At 39.9% G+C, this 25,809-nt stretch overlaps 1 protein-coding gene across 1 annotated transcript in view; it reads left to right on the forward strand.

The window, feature by feature from the left end:
• Nucleotides 1-25,809, forward strand: part of LOC110077654 (chloride channel protein C) — an 82,759-nt gene that overhangs the window by 15,410 nt on the left and 41,540 nt on the right. The window contains exons 3-10 of the mRNA XM_072998918.2: nt 805-885; nt 1,723-1,898; nt 2,987-3,079; nt 12,605-12,848; nt 18,269-18,463; nt 19,792-19,889; nt 21,540-21,643; nt 22,950-23,121. Coding sequence (XP_072855019.2) covers nt 805-885; nt 1,723-1,898; nt 2,987-3,079; nt 12,605-12,848; nt 18,269-18,463; nt 19,792-19,889; nt 21,540-21,643; nt 22,950-23,121 — 1,163 coding nt within the window. The remainder of the gene's footprint in view (nt 1-804; nt 886-1,722; nt 1,899-2,986; nt 3,080-12,604; nt 12,849-18,268; nt 18,464-19,791; nt 19,890-21,539; nt 21,644-22,949; nt 23,122-25,809) is intronic.

The following is a 25,809-nucleotide window of genomic DNA, read 5'->3' on the forward strand; positions in this document are numbered from 1 at the left end:
ATTGGGTAATGTGGTAGGACAAAAGTACAAATGCGAGACTGAGTCTTAAGATGTATAAAAATGTTGACAATGCAGATTTTATTCTAGTCTAAAAAGCTCAGGCTCAACGCATTTTGGCGGTGGACTTCTTTAGGGGATAAGCATAAAATAAAATGTTTCTAAATTAATATATATTTTTATTTTATGTTTTGCTCCTGAAGAAGGCCACTGCCGAAACGTGTTGAGCCTGAGCTTTTTAGATAAGAATAAAGTCTGCATTGTCAACATTTTTATACACCTTGAGACTCAGTCTCCCAATTTGTACTTTTGCCAGCGGAGGATGTACCAGTTCCCTCTCCTTTGTTTCATATTGATATAAGTGTGTAGTAGGATACCGCTTTGTTTTTTGTCTTAGATAGCCAAATGTCTTAGGATGACCCTGAAAACATTTATCTGTGAAGATTTCACATTGCTACTATAATGAACAAGTGTGGACTGTTGCATTGTTTTTAGTGTAATTTCCCCAGAGGCACCCATCTCAGTTGACACATTGTGTCAGAGGTGGGAAGAAATTATATTATGATTTTTTTCCCCACATAACACAGCTAATGTTTGGATTTATCTTAAATCCCAGGTTACCGTACACTCAGCTTTCTCCAATTAATACCATGATGGTTGGAAATGATAGGTATGGTAGTGCAGCACAGCTCAAGGACAGCAGGTGGAGGAGTCTGAAATAAGACAGCAGAATTCATATGTTAAGTAGATATTCCAGGGTTTTATGCAATTTCTCTACCACTAATAATCTATTTGTAAAACTGGCAGAAAAGCAACTTTCACATGACATGGATCTGCATACTTGGAATTGGACTGGCTATGATTACTGTATCATCAGGGCTGGTTGTGGTAAGTGCTAAGCTCCCATTTTTTTTCTCAGTTATTTTAAATATCAAGTTCTGTGAGGTGAATGATGCAGAGGCAAAAGAGCTTGTGCTCGCTGCAGATATGTTAGACAGTTGGCCTACCTCTCCTCAGAAAGTGCTTCATTGATTTGAGCTAAGCTTACCAGAAGAAACTGGTTCAGGGGAACAGAGTTTTGAACTTTGCTCACCGACACAGTAACATCAGACTGTACAGAAAGGACAAACTGTACAGAAAGGATATAAGAAAACAGTGTCTCCTTCTGAAGCCAGCGTAGCTTCAGCACTTCCTGCCATGTCTGACAATAAAATCATGGACTGATGTAGAAACCTTACAATAGATAAAAACCATACGTGTCTGAAAAGGAAGTGGAATGTTGTCCATCAGAAAACCCCTGCCAGCAGAATATTACTTGAGACAACAATTCCCAAAGTCCCTTGGCTGGCAAAGTCATCTACAAATCATGGCAACAGTTTTTTTCATCTTTCTACTTGCAAGTTAGGTGACTTTAGTTTGTGACGACTCATTGGGATGTAACCATGGGCTTCATCTGAAATCTGACGACTCAAGTATGAAGCTTTGTGGAATCAGTATCAGTTTCTTGTGCTATCACCTACTTTGACCTTGAGATAACAGAAATTTCAATTCTTTGAGGAGGCTGAGAACTCCAAGGAATTGTTACAGAACTAGAATTCCCAGAATTCCATAGGACAGGTCACACAAATGTTATTTTGACTAAAGCTATGTGAGCAAATTGGGTGTTGTAGAGACATGGCTGCTTTTTCTCGTAGTGATTTCCTCCATGTTATCTTTTTCTCATAGTTCTTTTGTCCCAGTGGAGCTCCAAGTGGATTGCCAGAGGTCATTGGTTTCCTCAACGGAACTTCTATTCAGCACATTTTTAACATCAGGATTTTTGTGGGAACATTTGGCTCCTGTGTTCTAGCTGTGGCATCTGGACTCTTCTGTGGACCAGAAGGTCCCATGATTTACTTGGGGTAAGGAATTATATCCTTAAGTTACATACCGAAAACAGAAATGAAGTAGTTCTTTGTATATGTCTATTTCCAAAGGGTACAAAACTGCATAAAAGGATATAGTGCCACAACTTTACATATGTGTGGTCTACTTCTGAATTTACAAAAGAAAATTACAGAATAAAAGTTTGCAAAAATAAGAAATTTTACAAAATTATCAGAAAAATACCCTAGTGGGTCCAGCATCTTACATTGTTTCCAGGCCTTTGAAATATACCAAGTCAACTTTCCAATATATTGGTGATAGCTCTTTAAAATGGAGATGAATATATGCGAAGACAGTACTTTTCCATAACTCATTGTAGGTTGGTCTCTAGAAACCTCTTAATCAAGAATAGCAAACTTGGCTCACCAGATGTTTTGAACTACAGCTTCCACAGTTCCTGGCTATGGTTTAGATCAGAATGGGATATGGTAACCTTCAACAGCCATAGTTTCCTCTTCCCTGTGCTTGACTGTCTAACCTAACTTGGCAGAGCTTCAGAAGAATGGAGCATTCTCAGTAATCACACAATGCTGACTCTCTGGCAATTGGCCGGAAGGAAAATTGGGGAGGGAGAGAGAGCTTGGAAGCATGACTTCTAAGACTACAACTTACCCAGTCAGCATAGCCTGGATTCTAAGAACCAGAATCCCATAATATTTTTTCCAAGTACTGTATGGGAAGTGGAATAGAATGGAAGGAAACGGTTGGTGTAAACCTGAAGAGAACTCCATACAGTTATGGCCAAAAATATTGGCCAATTCTGTCAGAAAATGCAAGCCTTCTCTCAGAAAATTGTTGCAGTTGCAAATGTTTTGGTACTCACATGTTCATTTCTTTGGTTTGCATTGGAACAACACACACACACAAAAAACAGAGAAGAAAAATCATATCTGATAAAATCCCACAATTTGTTTTATATCCTGTTTTAATGTTATAAATACATACAGTTATGTGAGTATAAAACCTCTACTCTGAATCTAAGTTGCACTGTGACATTTTTCTTATTCCTTTCAAGTTTTTAAAATATGAGCAGTATATTAAATATAGTATTAATATTTTTCAGAGCAATAATAGGATATGGATTGAGCCTGTTCAAGCCAAAGATTTTTGGGATTAATCTTCCCTCCTTTACCAGATTTTGGAACACAGCCGACAAGTAAGGAAGCTATCATATATTACCTATAAATGGTTATCACATGCGATGCATAAGTAATTATTGTTCTCAAAGGAAATATTAAGAATCTTTACATTAGGTAATATAGTGTATGCAAGTAAAAAAAATAGCAGCTATAATAGTGTTTTGCATGCAATGGCATGAACACTTCATTTTCAAAGAAATGGGGATCAAAATGGCAGCTTCCCATTTATAAGCTGGAAGCATTTTGGATAATATCCTGTTAAGAGCGTAGGGGAAATCATGTGAGCTCTTCTCCACTGTGTGGCAGACCTGCTGTGTGTCCAATCATGCAACCAAGTATTCAAATAGCACGAGAATGGGCATGCAGCTGGAACCCTGCCAGAATGGGGAAAAGCCTGATATGATCACCCTTCCGCAGTCTTGTAACACAACCGGATATTGGCTGTTGCTTAGCCAGCAATATTTAGAGATGTATTTCTGAGCCACCAGAATTGCAAATTAAGCCTCTTTTTTACTTTGTCACAACCAGAAATGAAAAAAATCCAGCAAATGTGGAAGTTATTGGGGGGTGGCATGGAGTAAAGCTTACTCTATGACAAATAGACACATTTAATTACTTAACGACTTTCCAGGAATTAACTGCATTGTCTAGTTTGACCCGGAGTTTCCTTATTTCTCAATGCCAGTAGTCCAGACATCTTTCCTTGCAATTCACATCTCTATTGTAGGGGAAATACAGCATTTCAGACAACTCCATAGTGTAATTCTATACATATTTGCTGAAAGGTAAAGAGCAATTGTGTCCAATGAGGTACACGTCTAGGAAGTGTATAAAGGATTCTGGACTGTGTCCGAATTGCATCTAAATGCAACCAACCCACCTATTGACTTGACTTGCCCCATCCCTTTTCAGAGAAGGTTAATTAGGAAGATTGGCTTATGTAACACTTTTGAATACCATCATTCCTAAGTGTATACAGTATTTAAAACTGAAGAAGCCATCATTTCACTTGTGCCACCAAGGTACATACATTGGAGTGATTTCATCATCTTGATGCCAACCTCCTAATAACAGGTTGTTCCTTGACACACTAGTCTTCAGAGAGCACACAAACAGGTAGCACCCAAAGTTGTACAGTATCAATTTAGTAGAATCCACTACGGAGTATATTCCACTGGAACAGCTTTTATAAGCCTAAGGTCCACATACAATGATGGACAATTTGGGGAGAGATTAAAATATGATAAAGTAAAAATGTTATTTCAGATTCATAGAAGATATTTATGACTCTCATCCTGATTTGTAATTGCATTTCAATATATATTGAAACAGTGGTTGACTTACCCTACAATCTTTTTACTGAACGTGACATCAAGTTGCATCCAACTTAACTGACCCTAATAGTACTTCCAACATATATAAAATAGATAGATAGATAGATAGATAGATAGATAGATAGATAGATAGATAGATAGATAGATAGATAGATAGATAGATAGATAGATAGATAGATAGATAGATAGATAGATAGATAGATAGATAGATAGATATTTAAGGAGTTGTTTTTTCAGTTTTTTCAGTGCCATTTCCTGTTGTGTTTCCATGACTGAGCAGGGATTTGAACCCACATGAGTCTGTGTCTTTCACACTATCCATTATACTACCAGCTCCCACCTACACTGGTGCATGCACAAAATAAAACTTTCTGTTCACAATAGTCATATAATTTTAAAGAGCAAAAGTAGCTACATTGGCTATACAACAAATGCCAAACTCCGTACTAGGGCAATATTTTTATTAAGGCAACCACAAAGGTACAAAACAGTGTGCAAGCTTTGGAGATCTTCAGATCTCTTAATCATGTTAGAGAAAAGTAGGTGGGGCGAGAGGCAAAAGGCTGGAGCACTTGATCTTGAAGTAATGGACTCTGAATGTCATCTTAAGATTTAAGGGAGGAAGAAGACTTTGCAGATACTCTAACAGGGCATATCAGATTTTGTTATGGCACACAAATAGTCTGTAGACTTGTGGGGAGCAGGAAAAGTGAAATTCTTTTGTTCTCCATCTTAGAAAGCACAAATATCCACAGTCAACTCAGAGTTATTTCTATCCTATTTGAATGCACAGCCTCCCTTTTAGTTGGCCTAATAAAGGATTTTAAATGAACATTTTCCACTCAAAACGACTCAGTATAATTTGACATGGGGAATCTTACTTTTGTCAAGAATAACCTTTTTTCCAGCATACTTGGATGTGATAAATCAGCAGATCCTGAGGATGGACAGGACTTACAAACACTTTGTCTTTGATTTGTGAAAATATGGTATTTTCAAATCCATTGGGTACACTATATGGTTTTGCTTTGTACTGGTTCTGTTATGCCAATGTTATTGTTCACGTCAAGCATGCCTTTGGAACAGTTTGAAGGCTTGTGTTATATAGTTCTAAAACACTGGATTATAGAAATATGTAAATAAATCTCAGTCTTTGACTATACTTGTTGTAACTCCAAATAAAAAAACTATTACAAGTTATCTATGGCTCAGAGATAACGAGACAGCCTACATAAACATAATACTTTGTATTTTAACTTAAATCAGCAATTAGAGATATGTATCTTAGGCTGTTACTTTATGGAACAAATTTGCCCTGTGATCAACAGAACAGCTTTCAGAAGTATCTTTGCATATGCAATAAAATCTCTATGGAAACCTAAGACCGTTTCATCTAGTTACAGCCAATACATTGGCCCTTCAGTTCCTATCTAGTAACTAGAAAACTTGGGTTGATTCTGGTTTAGAAGAGTAAGATAGTTATAAGGGGGAGGGAATGGCTTCTCCATTAGCCACTTTGTACTCTGATGTGTCATTTGAAATAATATTGGATCCCTGCTTATTCCTGGAACATTTAGATTAAATGTATAATTTGGCAGTTCCAAATTGTTTTTCTCCTTTGTCCTGTTTTCCCTTTCTGATATTTTCAGTGTTAACACTCATTTGGGGGTTCTGAAATGCCTAAACTGCATGTCCCCTGTAATGTAGGGAGGCTCAGAGGAAGAGAACAAGGAACCAGACTTTCTCAGCACTTGCTTCTTAGCATTGGAATGAGCTACCACCTGAGATCTGTCTGGCCCTCTCTCCAGGGACCTTCAAGAAAACCCTCAAAACCGATTCATTTTGGCAAACCTTTCAAAACGTGCTATCTGACTAGCTGTCGAGAGTATCAGCCTACCATTTTTTTGAATGTAATATTAATTTTAATTTTCACTTTGTTTATTTTTATATTATTTTATGTTATTGCCACTGTTATAAACCACCCAGAGTGACCTTTAGACAAATGGGCGGTATGGGAATTGAACAAACAAACAAACAAACATTCGTGTTATGGCCTTTTTACATTCAAGTCTTGCAACTTTGCTCCTGAGTAGCAGTTTCTATGCTTGAAACCTATGCACTTGTTTGGCTGGTGCAGCAAATACTGTTGTATTGCTGGACTGTTTTATAGTAATAGAACTATGAGGTACATAGAAACATATAACATCTGAACATGAGTTTGGGTTTTCTTTTGTTTACCCTTTACTTCAGTGAAAAAAGGGGAGCAGTTAAAGATTGCCAGGTGACATGAGCATCAGTTACGTTAAAAGAGTCACATCCATCTGGTATATAGGCCACATTTCACACAGAATGATAAAGCTGGATTCCAGAAGAATCTCAACTATCACTCAAGGGCAAGTGTTCTAGTACAGTGGTGCCTCGCTTAGTGATGTTAATTCGTTCCAAAAAAATCGCTGCTAAGCGATTTCATCACTAAGCGAAACGCAGTTTCCCATTGAAATGCATTGAAAACCGGATAATCCGCTTCAATAGGAACGAATTGCCATCCTTAAGCAAAAATTGCCATAGGAAACATCGCTAAGCGAAACACGGTTCCCCAATTGAAATGCATCTCAATGGGGGAAAAATACAACAATAAATTAAAAAAGAATCAGAACAAAGTCAAATTTGGTTAACAAAGGGTTTATTAAGTGCACTTTATGATTTCAAACATTTTAAACAGTAAACTTTAACTTTATAAATAACAGAAAAACATTTTAAAAAAAAGCAGACATGAGGCAGGACCTTTAAGTTTATAAACTTTAACTTTATAAATAACATAGAAAAACATTTTAAAAACAGCAAACATGTGGCAGGAACATTGGATCGTACAAAACTCTTCATAAAGTGCAGAAATATGCAGAAACTCTTCAGAAAGTGCAGAAACATACAGAAACATACATAAAATTTTCAGGAACTGCATAAAAATACAGAAACCAACAGTACAGAAACTTTTTAGATTTAACATTTTAAAACTGAACAAGTGAGGCTGAAGTATCTAAACCACCAGGACCAGTGTTCAATGCAGGAACCTGGAGGCACGCAGAACTGTCCCCACATCACAGCAAGCAGCAGTCTTCTAGGAGGAGGAGGAGGGGGAGGAAGAAGGCAACTGGGCACCACTGGTGGAAGGAGAAGGTTTCTCTTCCTGTCTTGGCCTCTTCGTGAGGGACCTCTCCATGGTCGGCTGCTTCTGCCTCCTTTTGAGCATCCCTCTGAAAGGGGATATGACCCTTTCATCATAGGTGTTGGAACACTGATGTGCCAAAGCCGTGTCCGGGTGGTGCCGCTGCGCTACAGTCTGCACAAACTGCCAGCAGTGCAAGAACTTCTTCAGGTCGCTGGTGGACAGATGTTTCTCCTCTGAGTCTTCTTCCTGCTCCTCCATAGACTGTGCCTGCATCTTGACCAGCTCCTGGGTGGACAGATCCTGGTTATGGCCCTCTACCAGTTCAGTAATGTCCTCCTCTGTGACCTCGAGGCCCATGTTCCTCCCCAAGGCCACAATGTCCTGCATCACTGTGGACTCTGGTGCAGGCGCAGAAACACCAATCACCACACAGTCTGGCCAGAGGTTGCGCCAAACAGAGTTCAGGTTCCTCTGGCTGATCCCGTCCCAGGCCGTGGCAATCAACTTCAGACAGATAACGGTGTCGAACTCCTCCCTCCAGAAATCACGCAGGGTAAGGCTGGTGGCATCGGTCACCTCAAAGCAGCGCCGGAATAGCTCCTTTGTGTACCTTTTCTTAAAGTTGACGATGACCTGCTGATCCATCGGCTGGAGTACTGGGGTGGTGTTAGGCGGCAGGAACATGATCTTGATGAAGTTGAACTCCTCCAACAAGTCATCCTCAAGGCCTGGAGGATGGGCAGGAGCATTGTCCATCAGGAGCAGGGCCTTCAGTGGCAGGTCGTTGCTCAGCAGGTACCTCTTGACAGCTGGGCCAAAAGCGTGATTGACCCAGTCCACAAAGAGGACGCGTGTGACCCAAGCCTTGGCATTGGATCGCCACATCACCCTCAGCCGGGCTTTGTCCACCTTGTGCTTCTTGAAAGCCCGTGGATTCTCGGAGTGGCACACCAGCAAGGGCTTAATCTTCAGGTCCCTGCTGGCGTTGGCGCAGAAGAGGAGGATGACATGGTCCTTCATGGGCTTGTGGCCAAGCAGCTTGCTCTCCTCTTGTGTCAGGAAGGTCCTTTTGGGCATCCTCTTCCAAAACAGGCCAGTCTCATCACAGTTGAAGACGTTCTCTGGACGGTACCCCTCTGTCATCACTTCCTCCAGGAACTTCACGGCAAAGTCCTCAGCTGCAGTAACATTGGAGCTGGCAGCCTCTCCGTGCCTCACCACACTGTGGTTGCCAGATCTGGTTTTGAAGCATTCAAACCAGCCTCTGCTTGCCTTGAACCTCAGCTGAGGTTCCGGGCTGTTGCTCCATGAGGTCCGCATGCAAGGCTCTGGCCTTCTCACAGATGACAGCCTCAGTCATTGTATCCCCTGCACACTGCTTCTCCTAAATCCAGAGAACAAGGAGCTTCTCCACCTCCTCCAGGACAGCTGGCCGGTTCTTTGCGATCCTGGTGACACCCTTCGCTGCATCTGTGGCAAGGATCTTCTCCCTCATCGCTACAATGGTGCCGATGGTGGATGGATTCCTGCCGTACTCCCTGGCGATGTCCGTGATGTGCTTGCCTCCATTGTACTTCCGGAGGATCTCCTTTTTCATCTCCAGGGTAATCTTCTCCCTGGTCGGCTTGCCAACCTTGGCAGAAGCAGGCTTCTTGGGATTCATGTCAGCTGTTGCTACGTTAAAAAACAAAAACAAAAAAGGCAGTGCTTTACATCTGCTTCACCTTCCCACACACCTTCCCACACCTGGCCAAAACTGCCCTGGACAAACAAGTGGCATAACACCCCCCAGCACAAGCTAAGGAAAAAAAAAACACAGGAGAACAAGTTCAGACCTACCTTTTGATGTCCCAGAAGCTATGGAGAACTACACTGCAGGCCACACCATGCCACAGGAGGATCCCTGACCAAAGAAATTTTGAGAAAAATTAGAGTTAGCATAACTGCACCCCCCAGCACAAGGTAAGAAGAAGAAAACACAGGAGAAGAACTTACCTCTTGCTGTCCCTGAAGCAGCAAACTCCACTGCAGGCCACACCATGCCACAGGAGGATCCCTGACCAAAGAAATTTTGAGAAAAATTAGTTAGCATAACTACACCCCCCAGCACAAGCTAAGGAAAAAAAAACCACAGGAGAAGAAATGCAGACCTATCTCTTGCTGTCCCAGATGTTCTGGAAAAGTCCACCAAAGGCCACACCACACGACAGAAAGGAAAGACTAGAGTTAAAAAAAACAAACAAACTTGGCATCAGACTTTTGCATTCAAATCCCCACAACAGAAGCTACTGTAGCCCCTAAGTTTCCCCTGCAGGGTACTCAGAATTTTAAATCACATTTCTGCACGCTTCTCCCAAACAGAACGAATGCAATAGCAGATCCAAATTCTCCAAGGAAAAACCATTTAAAATGAGACTCATGGGACATTTTCCCCCCAACCCAGAAGAAAAACAGCTAGTAAAATTTTTAAATTCAGGTTTTAAATTTAAAACCCCAATCCAAGAACCATGAATGCACAGAAGAGCAGGAAAATTAAAATGAGACTCATGGAACATTTCCCCCCCCCAACCCAGAAGAAAAGCAGCCAGTGATTTTTTTAAATTCAGGTTTTAAATTTAAAACCCCAATCCAAGAACCATGAATGCACAGAAGAGCAGGAAAATTAAAATGAGACTCATGGAACATTCCCCCCCCCAACCCAGAAGAAAAACAGCCAGTAAAATTTTTAAATTCAGGTTTTAAATCTAAAATTTCAAATCCAAGAACCATGCATGCACAGAACAGCAGGAAAATTAAGGAAAAGGCATGCACAACCCTCCCTGCAATTTACTGTAACCAAAAATAAGAAAATAAAAATACCCACACAGGAGAACAAATGCAAACTTACCTTCTGCTAGCCAAGTTCTTCAGAACAGACCAAGTCAGCCCTGCAACTCCACGTGTAAAAGAGCACAGGATGCATTGGGGAAGGGTTTTTAAACCTTCCCCCCACAAGGCACAATGCATCCTGGGTATTGACTGTTTAAATTGGAAAGAAAACAACAACAGGGAAAAACAACCTGGAGGCAGTCGCATTGCAAAACAGCGACCATTAAAATGACATTCAAGCTAAGCATGACCCCCGGGCTGTTTAAATCATCGCTAAGCAAAACAAGGGACCCAAAATTTAATCGCTATGCGAAGCATGGTCCCACCATCGCTAAGCGAAAATCGTCCATAGGGACAATCGCTAAACAAAGTGCCAAAACGCTCCGGAAAAGCCGTTGCTAAGCGATTTTGTCGCTAAATGGAGCGCCCGTTAAGCAAGGCACCACTGTACAGTAGCAAGAAGATGAATTTAATTTGTTCCGCAGTCAATGCCGTCTTGCGAAAAATTCATCTTGAGAAATGCATTTTCCCATAGGAATGCATTGAAATTTAATCAATGTGTTCCTATGGGGAATTTTTTTTTAAAAAAGTCACTTACCAGGTAGGGAGCTGGGGAAGCACCATCGGTGGACTGGTGGGGGATACCCTCGTGATGATCGCTGGCTTTGGGGGTCCTCCAGGGCTTCCCTTGCACCATCCCAGGACTCGCAGGGGCCCTCCGCAACTGCGATCGCCGGGTTCAGAGCCCTTCGGAGGCTTTCCCTGCACCATCCAAGGACTTGTGGGGGTCCCTCCACGTAGTGATGGGCGGTTGCAGAAGCTTGCCACTCACCATTTTTGAAGTTCCCACCCTTTCCCCCTGCCTTTGGCAAGAATTGGAATGGAAATTTTTTTTTAAAAAAGGCTTTTTACATTCCGAGGCTTGCCGAAGGCAGGAGAAAAGGGCAGGAACTTCAAAAATGGTGCTTGGCAAGCCTTTTCAACTGCCCATCACCGCGTGGAGGGACCCCCGTGATTCCCCGTATGGTGCAAGGAAAGCCTCCAAAGGGCTTTGAAGCCGGTGCACGAGATTGTGGGGGATCTCTGCCAGTGTTTGGATGGTGCAGGGGAAGCAATCATAGCACTGGCGGGGGTCCCCCGCAACCACGCACGCCAGGTTTGGAACCCTTTAGAGGCTTCCCCTGCACCATCAGAGCACTGGCGGTGGCGATGGGCACTTGCAGGGGCTTGCCAAGTGTCATTTTTGAAGTTCCCACCCTTTTCACCTGCCTTTGGCAAGTCTCAGAATGTAAAAAGGCTTCATTTTTTTTCTTTTTACGTTTGGAGCCTTCCTGAAGGCAAGGGAAAAAGGCGGGAACTTCAAAAATGGTGCTCAGCTAGCCTCTGTACGGCAACATTCGTCTTGCGGAAAACCACCATAGGAACAGTAGTCTTGTGAGGCACCAAAAACCTTGCTGGACCCATTCGTCTAGTGCGTTTTTCGATCAGCAAGGCAATTGTCTTGCGAGACACCACTGTATATGCTACCCAATCATTCCCTCTTGCCTTTTCTGGCAAGAATGGCTTTAATAACCAGAAATTCAGTGCTAAGAAAAAGCTTTGTGTTCTGTCTGAAACAATATTCATAGTTTGTCGTTTCTAAATGCTTCAGGGCAACAAAAACCTCTCAGTCCTGATTTTGCCTTGTTTCTCAGCATCTTATCTATATTATCCTGCTGTCCTTGCTTTATATCAAGTTGCAAAGTTTTGGTTTTTGTTCTTAGTTTGACATTTAAAAACCTCATTTACATATTTTATCCAACATCTGAACTTCACATATCTTACTTAATTTACAAAACATTGTATCGTTGATTAAAGCCTTTTTGTGCATATTTTACCAAGGGTACACATTTCAGCCACTTGCTTTTCAAAATACGTGTGTAGTTTTATGTGAACTTTTAAACTGTACCTCCATTTCTCCCACAAAGCTTAAGGATAGCAATTTTTCCAGATTCACCATTAGCAGTTATTTAAGGATGCGATTTTGTAATCTAAAGGCGAACAACATAGTTTTCCTATCCAGAGACCAATAAACATAGTTCCAGGGGGGACCCTTGTGCTGTGCCTTTATAATTTTTTTTTAAAAAATATACAGTATATATTTCCAACCTCTATCCCCCATCTTGTTACAGGAGGAATTTTGTTACGGCTGGTGCTGGTGCAGGGATTGCTTCTGTATTTCATGCCCCAGTGGGTGGACTTCTATTTACATTAGAGGAGGTGGCATCTTTCTGGGATATCAAATTGGCCTGGCAAACATTCTTCTGCTGCTTGATGGCTACCTTCACAACAGATCTGCTCTCCTCTTCTCTTTGTGGATTTGTTTACAGGGGTCAGTTTGGATTTTTCAAAGCAGAGAAGAGAATTTTATTTTGGGTAAGTATGAAGTTACCACTGCACCTCTGCAGCTGTGTTGCTCCTCATGTGGAGAAAGTGATGATGGAGACAGACAGGGCTTGGGTCTCCTCTGGCTGTGTGGTGTATGAAAGCAAGTTAAATAATGTTAGTGTGGGGCAGACCATAGCGTTTATATTTGCAGGTGCACACTAATGTATGTTTCCCTGTGAGTATACTATAAAACGTAAGGCTCTATCTCTCCACCACTTAATCTAAACAAAAATAGGTGCAAAAATTAATTGGGGACAAGTAATACCTTGTAATACTGGTGTTTTTGGCAAGTGAACTGAGTGTGAGAGAGGTTTTGCAGAACAACCTTGTTTTATAGCGGTACTTGAAGCCATACTAAAAAACTGCCACATTGGCTAGAAGTACCTATATATTTTTCCATTTTATATTTGCAGTTTCCCATCATTTAAGATGATTACTTGCAGACTCTTCTTTAATATATATGGTGTGATGTTCTTTTCCATCTGATATTTAACCAAATGGATGATAATGGAATTTTGCAAATATAATTGACTACGGCTAAGATAGAAAGAAGTGAGGAAAAACTCTAAGAAATGAAACACGAATGGGAATGTAGTTACCTGTAACAACGCTCAAAGAGGTCCTGAGCTCTTAAGAGTTTCTTTTCCTTTCTGCATTAAGTATTTTAGATGAGGTCATTGTTACATTTAACACTTTGGTTTTGGACAGTACTGGATATGTTTAATTGTTTTTCCTTTCCTCTACATCATCTGCATAACACTATTTCTTCATTTGCTGGATATTATTTACATACCTCCATCATCTGCATAACACTGTTTCTTACTTTGCTGGATATTATTTACATAACTCCATGTGATATGCCTTTGTAAACCAGAGAACTATGTTATTCTATTTCAGGGCTAAACTGCATTTGCTTAGGATCCACAGCAGGCAATTATTTTTTAAAAATTAAGGTAGCATACTTACTCTCTTATTTTTTATCTCCCAGATCACTGGTATGTAGTTCAAAAAAAAAAAAAGATTGTATTCATACATTTAGTACTTCATAATATGTACAGTATTTACTTAGTACTGATATGAGAAGAGAATCTGTGAATTCACCATACAGAAACATAAACTACATACTGCTTGGGTGAGACCAATTACTGATCTAAGGGTGCAGCTACATGGTGGGGAAAGTATAGTTTGATCTACTGTGTATTCACAGTAGATCAATTATTAAATTGAGTTTCCCCTGGTAAAGTGCTATAGGCATTCAGACAATACTTTGCATTAGTCAGCAGAGCAGAGGCAGAGAGCACCATTTGCATGGAGCTCTAGCCTTAAGGTGTTAATTAGCTATTTCTACCTTTCTCTTTTTGTTTAATTAGATCTCCTAAGTGCCATAGCAATAGGGTGTTACAGTGTGGAGTTAAAACAGTTTTTAAAACTATGTAGAGACTAGGAGCACTGAGGGGAATTGACGCCCCCATCCCTTTGAGATGCCATTTTGAAGGAGTAGCTGTATTAGTCTATGCAAGTATATCAGACAAAAAAAAAGAAGAAGAAGAAAAGAAAGAAACCAAAATAAAAACAAGAGACAAAAATGTTGTGGCACCTTAAAGACTAATTGCTTCATTTTAATGTGAGCTTTCATGGATCAAGTCCAGTTCCTAGACAACTGAGGAAGTGGACTTGATCCATGAAAGCTTACGTAAGAATACAGCACCTGGTCTCCAAGGTGCCACTGACAGTGAAGTTTGTGGTGTGACTGTCACTGTTATTGGAAAATAATGAAAAGAACTTGCACATCCACAGAAATATTAGGTCAATGGAAGGGAAGACTGAACTCTTTCAAAATCAATTGGCTTGACAACAAACCATAAAAGGTTCAGCAGAGACAGGACAAGGGGAAGGAAGGAAAGAAGGGGTGTGTGGGTCGAAATGAAAATGGCATGTTATTGAGTGTGAACACTGAGGTCCTGAATCTCTGCAGCCGTTGTGGGATCATTGACTGCTAATTCAACTGTAATACAGGCTACGAATCAAATCAATTTGGCTTGCCAGTATAGTTGCAGCCTTCATTCCAAACAGCTAGGAATATAACCTAAAAGCTGTTATGTGAAACACAAGTATTGTCAGGAGATAATGATACCAAGGTCCTTCTCCTCCTTTTCACCCGCATAAGGCATACAGGTAACCATCTGTATAGAAAAAGACTGGCCAAGCTCCTTAAAGAGTAGAGTGGGGGTGAATAAACAAAATTGCAGTCTGGATATGTCAAGGTGCTGATTATGGGTTGCCCTGTTGATATGAGTCTTGGGGAAGACTCTTGCTAGTAGTCACATTGTCTTAAGGCCCAGACTGATGGTTTGTGAGCACCCTTGATCCTGGCACAGCTTCTGAATATTCAAATGGCCACTTCAGCAATGATCTTACCTGCACACAATAGCAGCTTCTCAACTGACTAGTGTGAGGCATGGAATTACCTTTGAAGACATTCTCAAAATGTTACTTGGTCAGGAATGCAGTAGTACTACTTTTGGCAGCCTCAAATTATTTTCTGGGAGCTTGTGACACCTGGATTTTATGAGTGTCAGCAATCTGATGGCAGAAACAATTGTTATAGATAACAAAAGCACATTCCTATTGGAGAGAAGTGACTCTTCTGGGTTTGAGAGATGAAACCTCAGGGGAAACCTAGGTCTAAATGCTGAAGAAGGAGATTCATTAGTAAGCTTCAGGAGATGAGAGGAGTTCCTGCTGTAACACACATGATAAGCACTTAAGAACGGTTCTCTGATAACCATGGGATAACTGTAATGTCTATTTCAGCTTTCAGTTTCTGGACAAAGTATAACAGATTTCAGCTGTAAAGGTGCTTTGCTCAGTCCGAGATGGTTTAAGTCTAATGGTTGTTGTGGGTTTTTCGGGCTCTTTGACCGTGTTCTGAAGGTTGTTCTTCCTAATGTTTCGCCAGTCTCTGTGGCCAGCATCTTCAGAGGACAGCAACCTGTACTCTGGTGTAGTTGGCTTGGGAGTGGACATGGGTTGCTGTCCTCTGAAGATGCCGGCCACAGAGACTGGCGAAACGTTAGGAAGAACAACCTTCAGAACACGGCCAAGAAGCCCGAAAAACCCAGAACAACCATTGGATTCTGGCCGTGAAAGCCTTCGCGAATATATGGTTTAAGTCTCTTTGTTTTCCATGTGTACTCTGTCCTAGCCACACACAGTTGTCATCTGTGAGACAGATGCTATGGTGGATGCCTCTGCTGTGTGACATAAGATAATCTGTTATTATAGGGTTGTGGTTTTGGGGAGTTGGGGGTACATGGGTACCTGAAGGGATTATGGAACTTCTTTCCTGAGGGAAGACTTGTTCAATATGCAGAAATCTACTTCTCTGTAATTAACATCCAAGTCTATACAAGGGAATTGTACTGGCTTTTGTCTTGAATAATAGTTTATCATTCCTTAAGAAGCTTATTTAGGATGTTTCACAAAAAAGCCACTGATTTTGATTCCTGTTTCCCAAAGAAACAGCTGCCAACATGGTTTTTACCAAGGCTCCACTGTGTTTTGTTTGCCAACTAGGCCAAACAATCAGAAATGTTTTCATTTGAGTTAACAATAATCTTCAGGGAAATGTGGCTCCTTTCATGTTTTATAGCAGAAACTCTGAGTGGAAAGCTTGTGGGTTATTATTTTCAAGAAAAGTATTTTTATCTTCTTCAGTTTCACTCTCTTCAACATAGGATTGTAAAGGAGGCTATTGCTTATCTCTTTGATTTTCCCCTCCCAAAATGTGGGGTTTTATGGAAGTCTGAATTTACTGTTTATAAAAGCTGCCATTGTATATACATTTAACTTAGAGTAAGTGACAACAAATGCATTGAGGTTTTTTCTGGTTAAACATGTATAGGAGTGGGCAGGCCAGTTTAATTATTGCTCATTTTTACTCAGCGTAACACTGTTACTTATCTTGTTACTAAGAATAAGTTGAAACTCTTCATAGCTGGGGATAGAATTTAAGTTTTAAGGAGCAGGTTAAAATGTGGAACATAGACAGGTAGGAATGATGAATCAGTACAAAGCACATATGGCAAATACAAAGCATACTTCTTCACCCTTGATCTTTCTGATGTTATTCACTTATGGTTCCTCTTCACATATGTTATATTTAAGAAAGGAAATATATCTACTTATGCACATGTACGTTGCAATTATATATTGGGAAAATGGTAGCTGAGATTATAGGATATGGCAGAAGCATAGTATGTTTGTGCCACAAGAAGTATGGTGCTACCACAAAAAAGCAGAAGACTGTGTCTAGGTGTGGAATTTTTTCACCATTATGTATTTCTCCAAGTTATTACTTTTCTCTCTTATTTTACGATGAAGGATGCATTCTGCTGTTGCAGCAGAAGTTTGAGTGCAACTACATGATCAAATAATGTGGGAATGCTCCAGGATTGGGATGGTCTGATTCTTATGATTTTTCATTGACTACATGATGTAGAAGTCAACATGATTCAGTTGACAATTTCCCCCCACAATCCATACTTTTTCCCTCCGCTTCTGGCACTTCTACCTTTTAAAGAATTGGATGCATTCACATTAGTTCAAGAAGTGTGATTGCTTGAGTTGTTACTGGAGGAGATGAATGTTAAAGCAGTAAAAGTATTTTTAAAAAGGAAGATAGGAATGGGGTACAATTTAAGTGTTAAAGAAAGCAATAAGAAATATTAGGACAGGAGCAGGAACAGTTCAAGAGACAGATAGAGTGAGGTATGCATTATCTGTCAGAACTACCTTGATTTGGATTGCTGCATTAAGTAGAAGGTTGGATTTGATGGCCTTATAAGCCCCTTCCAACTCAATTATGCTATAATTCTGTGATTTCAGGATTCTGTGAAATTCCTATAGCAAAGTTAGCAGTTTCCAAGGAAGAGATCAGATATCAGTATACAAGAATAGCTATAATGGCCAGCCAATTTACCAAATTCCATTATCATCTAGCACCATTTTCTGACTAACTCTGCCATACACCATTATAACAGATGAGCTTTTACAACTTTCAGTTGTCCAAAATTGGTCTTGTGCATAGAACAATATAGAATTCTACAGCTTACTTGAGGCTGAATCTGGTGTTATACAAAACTACACACTCGGCTCCTCTATAAAAGGTTTGCATGTATTCTTGTTGATTCTAAAGGATGAATGGAGCAATGGATATCTTGAAGGATCTGGCATGCATTCCTTGGCTATGACCCATAAGCTCTTATGAGAACAATCTGTTTTTTTATACATCTAATTTCTGCTTAGTTGTTGAGCTGTTGTGTCATATTTCTTCTGACAGTGTGGCTGCTGTATATTGATTAACTGGCAAAATTCACAGAATATATTTTCCCCCGTTTTCACTTCAGGTTAAGAACTTATTGGATATGAGTGTCTTGGCCTTCATTCCAGCCATTTTCCTGGGAATACTTGGGGGCCTTTTGGGAGCTCTCTTCGTTTCCTTGAATATAAAGATCAATAAATTGCGCATGTTGGTCTTCAGCAGAATTCTAAAAATACCACTTAGAAAAGCAACTAAACTCTTAGAAACTGTGCTGATCCTTGTAAGTATTTAATGGTGTCATGTTGAGTGTTTCATTTGCAGTAGATTTAAGAAGAATGAAAGGCAGAGCCTGCAAGGCTTAAGATTAATAGCACACCAGAGAATGCTAACTTTTGGCACTGAAAAATAATCACAGTATGGATTTTAGGCCAAGTGTTTAGATATGGTTTGCTGGTCATTGCCAACAAAGCTTAGAGTGGAACCAACAGTCATCAGACCTGTTGATTAAATGTGAGAGGAGTGAAACTTTGCTGCCATGGGTAATGGTTTGCTGAGGGAGGGGGTGAAAAACACCTGATAATTGAAGGTGTGCATGTGGCGGCTGCATAGTGATACATATCCTTCCCTTTCAATGTAAACAAACAAAATATCATGAAAAAACTTCGCAGGTAGGTATGTATTATTTGTTAAAGAGTTCTGATAGTTATATGTTAAAACACATACCAGGTGCTACTATTAAAATGTCTCTTTCCCTGGCAGTCACTTGCCTCGAATCATTTAGTAAGATCTCTGAGTAGGAGCTTGAGGTTTAGGTGACTACATGTAAAAGCTAGTAATATTTCAGGGAACTAAATATTAGACTGTTAGCCAGCCATGTGAATTAGGTCTGGAAATGAATACAACTGATGGTGTAACATGAACAGGTTGTCCACTCCCTGCTTATGATATTGCAACACTATAGGGTATTAGATACAGGCATAGATGATAGCAATCAGTAGTCACAAACCTTAACCCTGTTTTTAAATTTTGTTTTTCTATTTTGAATCTTTCATGTCCTATATTCTCATATGAAGTACCAAGCTCTTGTTAAATATAAATATAAAATTACCTGATCTGGACAATGTGTATGTGATCACGTGTATAAATATGTATGTATGCATATATACAAAAGGGATGTGGTGGTGCTGTGAGTTAAACCACAAAAGCTTCTGTGTTGCAAGGTTGGAAGACCAGCAGTCGTCAGATCGAATCCACGCGATGGAGTGAGCACCCATCGCTTGTCCCAGCTCCTGCCAACCTAGCAGTTTGAAAGCATGTAAAAATGCAAGTAGATAAATAGGTACCACCACAGTGGGAAGGTAACGGCATTTCATGTCTAGTCGCACTGGCCATGTGACCACGGAAACTGTCTACGGACAAATGCTGGTTCTATGGCATGGAGACGGGCATGAGCACCACTCCCTAGAGTCAGACATGACTGGACTAAATGTCAAGGGGAACCTTTATCTTTACCTTATTCGTATATACACTAACTTCTTTTCTTATAGGATGAAGATGTTGATTTCAGACGGTGTGTACTTAACTTCAATATTTTCCCTCTATGTACAGGTTTTGACCATTACTGCTACTGTCTACTTACCATATTTCTTTCACTGTACTCCAGTCAGAAATTTGTCGGTATTTGATCCCACGAACAAGTCACAAAAGTAAGTAGTGGTAAAGAAGCAAGCGTACTTGTATTTCACTATATTATATATTTTTATTAAACTATTACTTCTTTTTGAGAGTTGCTCCCATTTTGAAGATTCAATGGAATTATATACAGTTCAGCTTCATGCTTTGGTGAAACATTGCTGGAGACTGTGTCCATTGTTGTTTGCTTGTGTGAGCTCAATAAATGAAATGTGTACATACTTCAGATGAATATTTTGTAGCTAGAAACCCACTTTTAATGTTTCTACATCAAAAGCTTTTCAGACTTGGGCCATAGAGTTATGATGCCACCCTTATGATATGGGGCTGCTATGGCTCCATGGGTAGAAGTATCCTGCTGTGGAACCCATGCTTCCTGGGAGCGGGAGTCAGCTGAGAGCCACCAGAGCATCTGTTGCTGATGGAGTTATATGTCCTTCTTCCTGTGGAGCCTTGGACAAGCTGCACAGTCCAAGAATGCCCCCAAAAGAAGGGACTAGTAAACTACCTGTGAATATTGATTGATTGATTGATTGATTGATTGATTGATTGATTGATTGATTGATTGATTGATTGATTGATTGATTAGCATTAACATTAATATTACTAATGCTTTCGGTGGAAGTGGACTTTCTCATGCCTTCTTTCCTATGACAGTCTCTTGAAACTACTATGCAAATGCTCTGGGGGTCCTGCTGAATATGGGTGATTTGCATGTATGGGAGAGGAAGGAAGATGCTGCTGGAAGCATTTAGTCTGTTGAGGCCTGTTGCTTGAGTCAGCTATGTTATTAGTTTGCTGTACACTGTAAGCAAATGAAATATTTTTATTCTTTCTCCTAATAATGTCTCAGAGTGAGTTATTGAGACTGTAAGTGCCAGTTGATAATGAAAGAGGTGTGAATTAAATTAGTGAACTTGAAGGTAATTCTGTTCTGCGAATCCCTGCACTTCTGCAGCACAGCTAGATGATTTTAACCAGAAATTAAAAACTCTACAACAGATGCTCCCTAAATTTAGGTGGTGGGGCCTTCTGTGAGTGGTCATATGCTTTCCCCCAGTCTTATTTTGCTTCCTCTGTCACTTCCAGTTTTGGAAAATGTGCCACCTTTGGCCAAAAAACCCAGTGGGGGTTACAATCACCCAAAATGGCTAACCTTGAAAGCTTCTGGAATTGGACTGCAAATTATTGAGAAAAATTTTGGGGGTAGAATGGCGAATGTAGGTCCCCAACATCGTATGCTTTGGGGTGCCTAGGAGGCAGTGGGCAGAATCTGTCCCACAGAAATTGACAATCCTGCCCCTGTGAAAAGGAAAACCTGGATCTAACACATAATATATTGTATACAATTTGTTGTATGAATAATGTATAAGACAGAGTGTTAACATAATACAGTTCCTCTTTTAAATGAAGTTTCATTCTACATTGAAAGCTATAAGACAGTTTTCTTAATAATATGCTTAAAAATACAAATCAACACAAGTCCACAGGAAAATAAATATGTGTAAGAGGAATGGGGCAGGGGAGGGAGAGACGATCTGCCATCTAAGGAAAGTATGAGTGAGGGGATCATGTGGACTGTTTCTACTCCCATTGGCCTTGCATAGAGCTGGTGTGGATAGGACCTAAATTTAACATTGTTTCTTTTCTTTTTCATCTTCAAGTGTAAGCCAGGTTAGGTGGCAAATTTCAGAATATAATTGTCCAACGCCAACATTAAAAATTGGGCCAGATATAGTGAAATATCCCAACCAAACCTTCAATGAAGGTAAGAATGAAAATCCACATTAATGAAACTGAGAATGAACAATGTTTATGTAATTCTATTTCGCCCAGTGTGGTATAGCAGATAGAGTGATAGACTCAGGAGGCCTGGGTTCAAATCTTCACTCAGTCATGGAAATTCACTGCAGATGTGGAACTGGTAAAATCATTCCTTAAATATCTTACTTACCTTGAAAGCCCTATTAGGTTTGCTATAAATTGGTTTCAATTTGATGGCATAGAACAACAGAACATTTTGTAAAGTAATGGTATGCTTTTCAAGGTGTTTTTGATCAATTGTCCAGTTTTGAAAACGATTCCTTGGAAATATCTGTGTATATACCAAAATGCAAGCAAATTTTCTGAGTTCAAAAACAGAAGTGTTTTCTAACTGCCATGTGCTTCCACTGCTCAACCTTCTATGTTAATATGTTCTTATTTAAAAGTTTGTTTGAATATCATGACACGTAGGGTACATAAACAAAAGGGCTGGAAAAAATAGACTTGTCTATCTGAAGCAGAGCTTGAAAGTAATATATTACCTATAATGTACTGGATTCTTACTTGTGTTCACTGTGAAATTATGCATGTGGCCAGGAACACAGCCATCACTTTATTAATTAGCTATAATTTGCTGCCACAACTTATGCAATTTTCCTTAGGAGAAAAATCCCAATAGGATTCTGGCCAGTGATTACATTTTATAGGGTTTTAAGAGCAAAAAGACTTCAGCTTTTGGAAATAATGGAAATATGGGCAACACTGTTAAATTTTTGGTGTGATGAGCAATATCTACTCTTTATTCTGAAATCAGTATTTTTTTTGGAATTTGGGCCAATATTTGTATCCAGTTGTTTTGCATATAAAAGAATGACAGGTAACAGCAATGCCAAAAACCAGCAGGTAACAAATTTACCAAATTGTTGAGATGGATCCTGACAGGTGGCCATCCAACCTAGACTGAAAAAACTCCAAAGAAGGACAATCCATGACCTCTGGAGGCAGCCTGTTCTACTGTGAAACAGCTCTTACTGTCAGGAAGTGTATCATAATCTTTAGTTGACATTTTATCTCATATAATTTGGATACATTACTTGAAGTCCTACCCTCTGGAGCCAGAAAACACTAGATTGCTCCATCTTCCACATGATAGCCTCCAGATATTTGAGTGCAGCTGTCATATCACCTCTTAATTTTCTCTTCTCTAGATGATAAAAAAAATCAACATAGAAATAGAAGAGAGAGAAAGAAGGCGAAAAGGTTTAAATCTTCTATTTTGTTCTTTTCCCCCATCCTTATCTCATTTAAAGCTGCTGCTCTTTTGGCTGAGAATGGTATGAGAAGTATCACATACTTATTCAAACGTGGGACTCATGAGGAGTTTGGCTACACCTCTCTTTTTGTAGCATTGATATTCTACTTCTTGCTGTCCTGCTTGACTGCAGGCTCTGCTGTTGCGAGTGGTTTGGTTATACCCATGCTGTAAGTACTCCATTTTATCCTAGCTCAGAGATGCAGTTTCCTCTGTTATGATGATAGAATTCACCAGATGATAGTCTGGTGATAGAATTGAAGTACACTACACTTGCACCATATTTAATACATGCAGCTCTTCATGTTACTTACAATTAGTAAAAACTACAAATTGTCTACTAGATATATTGATAGTGAAACACTTATGCAATCTATTTCTTAAACCAAGAAAAATTAATGCTCACAAGACAGGAATGGCAACGTCCCCGAGTATGGGGTGTGACTAGATAAGGAATGCTGTTCCAATTTGATTTGGGTTAATTCAAAGTTTCCTATGGCAGTTAAATCACTGTAGTCATTCACACTGAATGTGTAATTATCCCAGGTAACATCTGGAGCAAGAATCCCCAGCACACTTCAAATTATCATTAGGATCACAAGTTGCGACCCTCTTCTGTTATGAACACTGCACTTCTCTCTCTCTCTCTCTCTCTCTCATTAATTTATTGCAAGTGGCATAGCCCTGAATTGATATACAACTTGTGAAACTGGAGATTGATCTGACATACTACTATACTGGAAAAGCATCATAATCATAAGTTGTTCAGAAGAGAGACAAAGGACACTCACTTGAGGGGTACATTCCAGTTGTGCTGGCATAACCTTCAATGGGGTGCTGTATGCCAGTACTGTGGGAACATCCCGTTCAAGCAGGTACCTCTTGACTCTACTCCAAACAATTTTTATTATGCTTTTTAAAATATACTGACATGTCAGATAAGAAATGCAGTTTCACAAGTTGTTACTGTATATCAATTTAATGCTATGTCACTTGCCAATATTTTTTCACATGCCCCACTGTCAACATCACCCTAGTATCCACCTGGCACTGTCATTTTGGACAGGTATAAGTGATCATACATGCCAGAAGCAGGGGGGAAATGATGTGAGCAGAATTGCTACCAGGTTCCTGCATGCCCAAATCAGCTCCAGCTAGAAGGCTTGAGGCAATGGAGGGTTGCAGTAATGGATGCCTTTCCATTGGTGGAGAGACACCACACCAACTCTTTATCATAGTGACCAGTTTGCTTTCTCAGGTATTCATTTCTTCAAGGCCCAAATGTGCAGCTTTTTATTTTTACTGATTTGTCATGTAGAAACTGTAGATCTCTTTTTCAAGATATTGCATCTACTATGACGGTTCCATATTTTCCTTGGGCATTGTGTATCTCAGGAAATATATTTTGTCCTTTGTTTAATGCATCCAGTTTTAAATGCTGTGAAAAATGTGGTGTCTGTATGGCTCTAGCACCTCTCAGGTAATGCCAATGTGACATTAGCAATGTAGTTCCTAACAGACCATTAAATGAACGTGTGTTAGGATAATTTGAAATAATTTTGGAGCCTGTATGCTTCCCTTTTGAGTGCTAATATGCACATTTCCTGGATTTCATTTAATATTAGTGGCAAACAAGTAGAGACATGGCAAACAACTAAAGTTGTTATCTAAAGCAAAGTTGGCATGCAGTCTCAGAAAAAATTGCCCACTAGGTGTTGAAGCAAAAGCTGTATTCAAAAGTGCTCTCTGCCCCAAGTCAGTATAACATGAGGGGGCAAGAATTGGTGGGACAACTAATCTTGTACCACACAATTTAATGTTGAACACTTTGCTGTTGTCTGATTTGGAGGCTAAATTGCAACCTGACTGGCCCTTGGCTGGGAGAGAACCAGATAATACCAGGAGTAGGTAATACCAGGATATTCATCAGATATTTTTTGCTTCATATTCTTTGGGGTCCAGAGACACCAATGAATACAAAGCAATGAATATAATCCTTTTGTACCAGAGAACCAGAGAGAGAGTTAGGAAAAAGATGGTGAAACATTTAGACAGTTAGAGAGAAGACTGTGAAGTCTTTAGACTAGATATTGGACAGTTGGTTAGTTAGAGAATATTAAAGAGTTAAAAGGAATTAGAAGTACATTGACATTCAGAAAATATTGAGATCTTGATTAAAGTAAATGAGTACAAGCAAGCTTATAAATAATCAAATCCACGTTTAATGAATAAATGATAATAGAACATCCATGATTTTCCTTCTGTGATTTACTTAATACTCCATGAATAAACCTTGTTTTATTTGGCAGCAAGAGTGTGAGATTCATAATTGATATAGTGAGGATAATATCCTCTGGTGGCAGCGAAAAAGGGAAAAAGGACAAGTCATGTCCAAAGGTGAACCTCTGTGAGTGGGAAAACATACAGGGGTCACTGGGGGTGCGTGACAGGAGCCATAAAAACTCATGTTGCAATGTGGAAGTCAGTGATTCTAGGGTTCTAAATTGCATGGAGTGATACCCAGTGTAGTGTAGTGGATAAAGTGATGGACTAGGATTCAGGAGGCCTGGGTTTGAATCCATGCTCATCCATGAAACTCAATGGGGGCATTGAACTGGTAAAACCACTCCTTAAATATTTCACTTACTTTGAATATAGTGACTATTAGGGTCACTATAAGTTGTTTGATGTTGTTGTGGTTTAGTCATTAAGTTGTGTCTGAATCTTCCTGACCTCATGGACCAGAGCATGCCAGGCCCTCCTGTCTTCCACTGCCTCCTGGAGTTGTTTGATGAAACACAACAAAAGCTACATGGAAGACATAACAAATACAGCCAACTCCCCGCTGTAGATACCCA

The sequence above is a fragment of the Pogona vitticeps genome, chromosome 4 (genome assembly GCF_051106095.1).
Source record: "Pogona vitticeps strain Pit_001003342236 chromosome 4, PviZW2.1, whole genome shotgun sequence".
Taxonomy (NCBI): domain Eukaryota; kingdom Metazoa; phylum Chordata; class Lepidosauria; order Squamata; family Agamidae; genus Pogona; species Pogona vitticeps.